The following is a 10,068-nucleotide window of genomic DNA, read 5'->3' as shown; positions in this document are numbered from 1 at the left end:
GAGGAGTGATGACCGAAACAACAAAGGTAGAAGTAGAAGTAAGTCAAAGTCTAAATATAAAGATTTAGTTTGTCATTTTTGTGGTAAGACAGGTCACATAAAGAAATATTGTTTCAAATGGAAGAAGGAAAATAAGGTGTCGAACTACATGAAAGATAAGAAAAATGTGAATGACAATATCGATTCTGTTAATGTTGCTTCCTCTAATGATTTACTTGTTGTATGTACAAGTTACAATGAAGTTAACATAAGTAGCCATGAAACCACTTGGGTTCTTGATAGTGGTGCCTCCCACCATGTTACGTCCAGAAGGGATTTTTTCTCATCTTACACTCCAGGTGACTATGGTGTTGTGAAGATGGGGAATGATGGATTTGCAAAGGTAGTCGGCATAGGAACCATTTGCTTGCAAACCAACACGGGATTCAAGCTGATTCTACATCAAGTACGACACGTGCCCGATATTAGATTGGATCTAATCTCCACAGGTACATTAGATGACGAGGGTTATAGTCATGCGTCTCAAAATGGTAAGTGGAAAATTTGTAAGGGTTCTATGATTATTGCGAAAGCTAATAAATGTTGTCATAATGGTCTATATCTTTTGCAAGCTTCTGTCTCTACTGACTTTGTCAATGCAGTTGAAAATCAAGATGTTTCAAAATTGTGGCATAAGAGATTGTCCCATATTAGTGAAAAGGGACTTGACTTTCTAGCAAAAAAGAACGTCCTACCAGGTTTAAAAGATGTGAAGTTAGATACATGTGATCACTGTTTGGCAGGGAAGGCTAAGAGGGTTTCCTTTAAGCATTCTTCTCTTCGACGAAAAGGTATACTCGATCTAGTGCATTCTGATGTGTGTGGACCCTTGAAGGTAAGGTCAATGGGTGGAGCACTTTATTTCGTTACTTTCATTGATGATCATTCTAGGAAGCTTTGGGTTCGAATGTTGAAATCAAAAGATCAAGTTTTTGATGTTTTTAAAGAGTTTCATGTTTTTGTTGAGAGAGAAACAGGGAAGAAACTGAAGTGTATTCGTAGCGATAATGGTGGCGAATACTGTGGATCTTTCGATGCGTATTGTCGAGAGCAAGGTATCAAACATCAAAGAACCCCTCCTAAGACTCCCCAATTAAATGGTTTGGCCGAAAGAATGAATAGAACCTTAGTTGAAAGAGTTAGGTGCTTACTCTCAAATGCAAGGTTACCTAAATCATTTTGGGGTGAGGCTTTGAATACTGTTGCACATATCATTAATTTATCTCCTACTACCGCATTGCAAGGTGATGTACCAAATAGAGTATGGTATGGTAAAGATGTCTCTTATGATTATTTACGTGTGTTTGGGTGTAAGTGTTTTGTGCATATACCCAAGGATGAAAGATCAAAGTTAGATGCTAAATCTAAACAATGCATTTTTATTGGATATGGTCAAGATGATGTTACGATCCTGTGGGAAAGAAGCTTATTAGGAGTCGTGACGTAGTGTTCATCGAAGACCAAACCATTGAGGACATTGACAAGGCGGAAAGGTCAAATACCCCTTCAGATGGTGACCTAGTAGATATTGAACCAATTCCTATGATGGATGATGATACACAAGAGAGTGCCTCACAACAAGAAGAGCAACATGAGGATGTTGTTGAGCCGTTGATTATAGATGATGCTAGTAATGATGTTGTTTTGCGAGAGACAGGTCTTGAGCGGGGGGAGGAACTCCCATTACAAGAGGTGGCAAATCAACCTTTAAGGAGATCTACTAGAGAACGACGACCATCCATGAGGTATCCTAGCTCTGAATATGTTTTACTCACTAATGACGGTGAACCGGAAAGTTTTCATGATGTGCAAACTCTTAAAGACAAAGATAGTTGGGTAGAGGCCATGCATGAAGAAATTAATTCTTTGAAAAAGAATAACACATTTGAGCTAGTTGGACTTCCTAAGGGTAGGAAAGCTTTGAAAAATAAATGGGTGTTTAAGTTGAAAAGGGGTGATGATAACTTTATAAAATATAAAGCTCGTTTGGTAGTAAAAGGATATGGTCAAAAGAAAGGAATTGACTTTGATGAAATTTTCTCACCAGTTGTGAAATTAAGTTCAATACGAATTGTGTTAGGTTTGGTAGCTAGTTTAAACCTTGAACTTGAACAATTAGATGTGAAAACTGCTTTTTTACATGGTGACCTAGATGAGGAAATATACATGGAACAACCAGAGGGTTTTAAAGAGAAAGGGAAAGAACATTTGGTATGTAGGTTGAAAAAGAGTCTCTATGGCCTAAAACAAGCACCGCGCCAATGGTATAAAAAGTTTTATTCTTTTATGGTGAATCAAGGTTATAAAAGAACTAATGCGGACCATTGTGTGTATGTTAAACAATTTGAGGATGGTAATTTTATTATACTTCTTTTGTATGTTGATGATATGCTAATTGTTGGGCAAGACCTAAATATGATTAATAGGTTAAAAGTGGAGTTATCTAAAACTTTTGACATGAAAGATTTAGGGCCTTCTAAGCACATTTTAGGTATGCAAATAACTCGTGATAGAGAATCAAAGAAATTGTGGCTTTCACAAGAAACGTACATAGAAAGAATCCTCGAAAGGTTCAACATGCAATATTCGAAACCAGTAAGTACTCCTCTTGCCACTCACTTTAAATTGAGTAGGAAATGTTGTCCAATTACCGAGGAGGAAAGAGATGAGATGTCATCGATTCCCTATGCCTCGGCGGTTGGATCTTTAATGTATGCTATGGTTAGCACACGACCAGATATTGCACATGCAGTTGGTACAGTGAGTAGGTATCTCTCTAACCCTGGTAAATCTCATTGGAATGCCGTAAAATGGATTTTACGGTATTTGAGAGGTACATCTAAGTTGTGCATTTGTTTTGGAGGTTCTAAACCAATTCTTGAAGGCTTTACAGATGCGGACATGGCTGGAGATCTTGATGGTAGAAAATCTACATCCGGTTTCTTATTTACTTTTGCAGGGGGAGCTATATCATGGCAATCCAAATTGCAAAAGTGTGTTGCCTTGTCCACTACGGAAGCTGAATACATTGCGGCAACTGAGGCTGGCAAAGAAATGCTTTGGATGAAAAGGTTTCTTTTAGAATTGGGTTTGAGCCAATTAACTTATGTGGTTTTTTGTGACAGTCAAAGTGCAATGGACCTAAGCAAGAACTCAATGTATCACTCACGAACAAAACATATTGATGTGAGGTATCATTGGTTACGATTAGCTATCGAGGAGCAAAAGTTGCAACTAGAGAAAGTTCACACTGATGACAACATTGCTGACATGCTAACAAAGGTGGTTCCAAGGGAGAAGCTTGAGCTATGTGCCAAGCTTGCCGGAATGGAGATGAATTGAGACACAAGCAATTCTCTCCTTGTGTGACCGGAGGGGGAGATTGTTAATTATCCGGTCACTATTTTGTTTTGTTTTTTTTAATAACATTTATTATTATTATTATTAGATAGTAATATGAAACAAAACAAAAGTTTTGTTTCTTTAGTAATTATTACCCTTACTTTATTCTTTAAAAGGGTAAATGTAAGTTACGTTTTTTAGTGAGTAAAGAAAGAAAATAATAATAGTAATAATAATAATAAAGAGTAAAATAAAACAAAACGACCGTTTTTGTTTTGAGAGAGACAAAGAGAAGGTGGAAAGGAGATATATATATATGGGAAGAGATGAGAACAAAGTATGAGAGCGTGAAGGAGAGTGAAGCATTGTGAAGCATAGAGAAGCTTAGTGAAGCTTGGTGAAGCTTGGTGGAGCTTGGTGGAGCTTGGTGAAGCTTGGTGGAGCTTGGTGAAGCTTGGTGCTCGACTCATCTACTCTTAATCTTCTTTCCATCTCCGCTACTCAACGTGAGATCTACACGGCTACTACTTCGACTTGTGGACATTCTTATCCGGGTTTTCTTCTCTCTTCTTTTCTACTATATGCTTGAGAGATAGTCTTATCCCTTTGGATTATTGTACCATTTTTGTCGGTAGTATTATGCTACATATCTCTACATATTTCTAGTATATCTAGAAGTAGAACTTGTACTTTGTGTTGTATCTCTTTCTTGATAGTGGATTGGTTTTGGACTTTTGTCCCGTGGTTGTTTCCCTCATTGAGGGTTTTTCCACGTTAAATCTTGTGTAATCTTTGTTGTGCCATTGTGTGTGTTTCTTGTGTTTCTTTTTTCATTATAATCGAGCATAAAACGTGACGCGTGTTACACTCTTACATGTCTATACCTCATCAGTAATTGTTTATATGAACTCTTAATTCATGATTTTAATCCAATTCACCATTTTAGAAATTTGAAACCATTTTCTTTCCTAGGTTAAATCCGTTTATATACAATTCAAAAGAAACCATCAAGTGTGTACAATTGACAAGAGATTCTCCACATTCAAGATTTTCTTCTGGCAAACGTTGTCATTGACATATAGAGAAAGAGATTACCCTCCCTCTAACTGCCTTGTAAGATGGCATAAATGGCCCAAGAAAAGGTACTCTACCTATTATTAGTGTGTATTAGGTCTGCAAATGGCTAAAGATTCTTAGGTGTGATTTGTTGCCAATGAGAGAGAGAATAGAATAGAAATTTTATAGTCTATTATGAGGTCAACTTCCCATCTTGTATATGACTCTTTCTTAAGAAGGGGGGTTACTAGTTCGCATTATCATGTTTGTTTAACAAGCCATCATATTTTTCACCAATTACCTTATACGTTGAGTTGAGCATGTGATAAGCAAGTGATATTCAACCTCCACTAGGTTTTCATTGAACAACTTGCTTATCCTCATGTTTGTGTGATGATGCCATTATGCTACCACAACACACCTAACTTGTATGAACAAGTTTGACGACATGTTAAAGGCTCATGTGGGTAGTGAGATGCGATTGGATATACATCCTAACATTTTTTGCTTGTATTGGGTCCAATATTGTTAATATTTGCATTGTAATATTCGAATTTTGATATTTTAACATCTTGCCACTTCATACTTAGTGCCCTTAGTAACCTATCCTCAATGATCACATACTTCATAACATCACCCCAGAGGTCCAATAGATTTTCTACTACCCATCTCTTAAACCATTGCATAATGTCGAGGACTTTGCTCTTATTAGTTTTTTGTACTTTGCATCTTGTGTTCCAAGCTTGTTTGGGCGATCAATGATCATGCATATTCTTGACTTTTGTGATACACCCAAATCAAATAAAGAGAGATGAATGATGACAATGATTTACAATCCTCCAAACAAATAAATTTTAGGTAAAAAGACGTGTAGATACTTAATGAAACTTCCTTAATCATGAGAGGATCTAGTGGTGATAATATAAAAAGTCCGAATTGTTAAATTCTTGTTTGAATAATGCATCAAACATGGAATAGGCAAAAGAATGTTGCAAAAAATAAGTTGTAAAAAGAATGGGAAGTTTGGGGATAAATTATCACCCTCGGAATGTAATTAGTAGCTTGGGAGGTAATGAGGACGTGAATATGTAGGATGTTCATGGTACCCTCATTTCTATGCATATTTTCTTTACTCCAAGAACAAGTACCAAGTATGTTCCGATGAGAACTGCGAGTACTAGATAATTCAATACCAGGGTGTTGTTAGGCATGAGTGGTAGTTAAGAGTTTCCGTTCCAATGTGAAGGAGGTTGATAGAATCGCAAAAGATGGGAGGAAATGGTCGATGTTCCGAAAAACATTCCATGTAAAGTTTGTCGAACCATCAACCTATAATGTTTCTCTTCATCGCCATTGTGAGTCGCTGGGGAGGCCATGTGAAATAATATGTTGGATGTAATGTGCTCCAATGCCTAGTCAACATAAATTTTTGAAGTATGTGGCGAATACCAACAATCGGAATTCATGGAGCTCATGACATGTCCACGATCGAAAATGTTCGGACTTGGTAACCAATTGACGACGTTGGCTAAAATGGTAGGGGGGGGGGGCAAAACCCAAGCATTTATAAACACGAGTTATAGAAAGGAAGGACCAATAGTTGTACCAAAAGCATCAACAATGTGACGGTAAAGAGACGAGGGGTCGAGGCCGAAACCCAAGAGGACGAGGCTTGCGTGGTGAAGTCGAAGTTATAGACCTTGGTACCATTGGGCCAGAAGAGGCCATAATTGCGCTCCGACACGGGGCCGGGCTTCTGATTCTCGTTGAAGAGGGCGAACAAGTAGATCTCAGGGGTCTCGTCCGGGCGCAACGGGGTGCCCGATTTGGAAGTGATGTGTTGGATGAGATTGGCATGGTATGTCCGGGCATTTGCGAGTGTGGCGCCCGGCTCATCGCCACCGCCATTGGAGGGCCATCCGGTCTCAGACACCAACAATGTTATGTCGTTAAACCCGAGGGCCGAGATGGCCGAGTAGACGGCGTCCATCTGGGCATCGAACATGTTGTAGTAGCGGAGGCCTGTGGTGGGGTCTAGGACCCCGGCATTGGTCTGGAAGAGGACATATTCGAGGGACACGGTGGTGGGGTCGGCCTTGTAGGCGAAGAAAGGGTAGACATTGACCATGAAAGGTGCACCCGTTTGGGACAAAAATTGGAGCACGGGCTTCATGTAGGCATTGGCAATGGAAGGGTAGAAGGCCCCCGTGGACGGAGGGTACGAGGCAGACAGCGTCGAGAAGGCGTGGGCGGTCGATACGAAGATCTGGTGCTCGAGCCCGAGGCTACGGAGGGCCGCGTACACATTAAGCATGGCGGGGAGCACTGAGGCCATCGATGCCACGCTGGCTTCATCGGTAGAGGATGTGAAGATCTCGTTTCCCACTACGATCCCGATGATGTTTGTGTCCGGGTAAAAAGGGAGGATGTGGGTCTGGACCCACGAGTCCGCATAACCCGATTGTTGCCCGAGAGGAATGAGGTCACTGTTGAGTGTCCCGACCACGAACGAGATCCCTGTGTTCTTGAAGGCTGACAACACGGTCGTGTTTGTGTCATAGAGCTTCGACTTGGTTACCGAAATGGAGCTAATGAGACGAGCCACTTCCTCTGGTGCCGGCAAGTCGTTGGCCAATTGGCCATAGTTCACACCCACCGTGGTCGTGGTCGTGGTCGTAGTGGACACATCCACTAGGAATGAACGACTCAATGTGACATAAAGTAGTATGGGTAAAGCTATAAAAGATAAAAGGAGAAGAGAGACGATTAAGACACTTATAACCAAAAGATGATGACATCATGAATAATGGGAAACAAGTCCTAAGCACATTGTAAAGGAAATTTAAGGGGAATTCCGGTGCGACATGATGTCGGAAATATATCTAAACACTTCTTAATATGCAAACCCAAATTTGTGAACTATGATGCATTATATCCTCATGGTGTTTTAATGGGGCACAACCATTTTTGTAATTAGTATATGTATTATTATACCTCTTGACGCAAATCTCATAATTACTATTCGCAATCACCACTCTAAAATTGTTATATCGATATATATGTTCTTGGAATTTGAATGAATGAATGAATGAATATCTCTGTGAATTGTGTTATGATGGTTCTTATTATGACTTATAATCAAGAAAAAAATCTTCTCAGTTTCAAAGTGCTTAACACGTAATGAATCTTGCTGCCGCCCACGTTATAGCTTCATCGCACCCTTATCGATTCCATTTGACATGACTCTTGATTATGTAGTGTGATGACACTAAACATCATTGATGATTCTTGGCTTTTTAAACGTGTGTGACAATCATGAAGTTCACTTTTTAGAGGAATGGTCATAACTTTCCATAACATATTGAGCCGTCCTTAATATAATTATTCATGTACAATGTTGTGCCAAAGATATTTCCAATGGTTTTGGTAATGTCTTCGTAGATCCCTAAAATTTTAGGCACCGCCCTTTACAAAAAGTATATCAATAAATAATATCACAGTCCACACAAGTTCCAATTCGAATATTCCATAATGTTTCATGTGCGTAAAGTGCGAACACATCATTGCATCCGTAGGCATGATCCATTGGTGACCATAGATTGTCACTTGCCGATTTTAGTCAACGGACGTGATTCCTCAGAATTCAGTCTCAAAACGCTTGTAGGGTCTTCCTTGTACAATAGACCTCACTTCAAGCGTCACCCCTTGTTTTTAGGGCCTAATTTCAAATAGGGACCAATTTAGAATAGCATACATGTATATGCTCGTGTTCCTTATTTTCCATTTTTAAATGCTTAAACATACTATCACAGACCATGTAATGGCTAACCACCAAATATATTCTAAGAGTATATTTGGCAAGTTAAAATTCAGAGCATCATTTATTTGAAGCACATAATTAAACTAGTTGAAGCACAATGGAGTTAGTTGTGCTCTCATATTAACCAACTCGTTTAAAGAATTCAATGATCAAATTACTACTTAACAATATGGTAATTCCCAAACTGTCACAAAATTTGGGAGTTTGGAATGGAATCGTTCACACCTCATGGAATTTAATAATTACGTATATGAGTTAGCGTTAATTCAATTAACAACTATATAAATGCAAGCATTACTACATGAAAACATTTTTTGTTTGTTGTTATCTATAACAATTGAAATGTTTCTATAAAGTAGAAGCCACATATATTCAAGTTTATAAGAGTAGGCAACAATTGCTTAAGTGAAACCACATAAATAGAAACCAAGCCACCAAAAGCTGTGTACACGAATAGAATTAATTGTGAGTGTGCAAGTGTGTAATTATGTATATTTATATGATACGGTTATGTGCGTGGCAATATGTAGAAGTACGTATACATGTACTTGTGTGTGCATTATGTGTTAGTATTTATGTGTGCATACACATGTGTCTCTATGTTAACATAAAAGTATGAACATGCACATGTGCATACATGCATGTGTGTTTTTTATGTATATGAATTTGGATAGTTAATGTATTGGAGTACGCGCGTTGACTTATATTTTTGTATTGAGTATATAAACGGGTATGAGTGTATACATATGTATCTTTGTATATACAAATGCATATGTATTCTTGTATATAAGAATTACATATATGGGTATGTATTGTGGTGTGCATGTGTTCCTTTGTGTCACCCTTTTAGCACACCCTCTTTAGGATGCATGTACATAAGCTAACCCACCCTTTTAGCACACCCCTTTTAGCTAAGCCACCCCAAGTGGGTGCCTTTGTATCAACTATAAATTGAGCAAGAAGTAAAAAGCTAGGCTGGTTTTGATCTCTTATGTGCATTTCACATATTGGTGGAGAAGTGGGGTACCAGTCCCCCACGTCCAAGCATCCACCTCTTCCCCCTCACGTTAGGTTGCCCACTAACTTCTTGTCCCACGAGTTTCCCCGATTACCTTCCTACACGATATCCCTCCTGTCCCCCACCTCAGCTAAGCCTAGGTGGTCCTCAGTCCACAGGAGGGATTGATCTTTCCCGATCCCCTTTCCGACATGATAGCCCTCTTGTCCCCCACCTCAACCAAGTCCAGGCAACCCTCATTCCACAGGAGCGATTGATCTCTATCCGCCTATAGCCCTCTTGTGCCCCACCTCAACCAAGTCCAGGTGGCCCTCAGTCCACATGAGGGATTGATCTCTATCCGCCAATTGCTAGTTCGTTTTCAGTCACTAACCCCATCCAACTATTATTTGATCAAGGCCGCTAGTTCCACGAGGATGTCCTCAACGTCGTTGCAGCTCAACTAGGTGTCTAGCAGGTGTTTATGTCCCCATACCATCGTCAAACCAATGGCCTCACAGAACGCCTCAACAAGACCCTCAAGTAGGAGGTTGCCGCACGAATCAGCCCTTCGACAAGCCAATGTCATGAATTCTTGGTTCTAACAGCCAACTCCCGAAACCTACAACTCGCACAACAACGCCATAAGCATCGAGGGATTCAACTTGTTCACCGTAGTTCGTGCGATTAGATCCACTACGTACTTGCTCCGACATGATACCAACGACCGATTTGCCTCCGCCCACATTGCCTACATCAAGCCCTATACAACCCTAGGCCTATTTTTTGACCCCCGTCCTTTCCCCATGTCGTA

The 10,068-nt window shown here is 39.7% G+C and overlaps 1 protein-coding gene across 1 annotated transcript; it reads right to left on the bottom strand.

The window, feature by feature from the left end:
- Window positions 1-5,310: 5,310 nt before the first annotated feature.
- Window positions 5,311-7,580, bottom strand: LOC147862024 (putative glucan endo-1,3-beta-glucosidase GVI). The gene is made up of 2 exons (XM_087322375.1): window positions 7,432-7,580; window positions 5,311-7,173 (listed from the first exon to the last, which is right to left on the bottom strand). Exons 1-2 carry the CDS (start codon window positions 7,448-7,450, stop codon window positions 6,002-6,004), a joined length of 1,191 nt encoding a protein of 396 aa, XP_087178501.1. The 5' UTR covers window positions 7,451-7,580; the 3' UTR covers window positions 5,311-6,001.
- Between the last annotated feature and the right edge of the window lie 2,488 nt (window positions 7,581-10,068).

This window comes from Azolla caroliniana, unplaced genomic scaffold, assembly GCF_043228905.1.
Source record: "Azolla caroliniana isolate FFs.n. ecotype wild unplaced genomic scaffold, voAzoCaro1.0.p SCAF_7, whole genome shotgun sequence".
NCBI classification, from domain to species: Eukaryota; Viridiplantae; Streptophyta; class Polypodiopsida; order Salviniales; family Salviniaceae; genus Azolla; species Azolla caroliniana.
The sequence above is the reverse complement of the archived record's forward strand: the minus strand, read 5'-3'. Positions and strand labels throughout refer to the sequence as shown.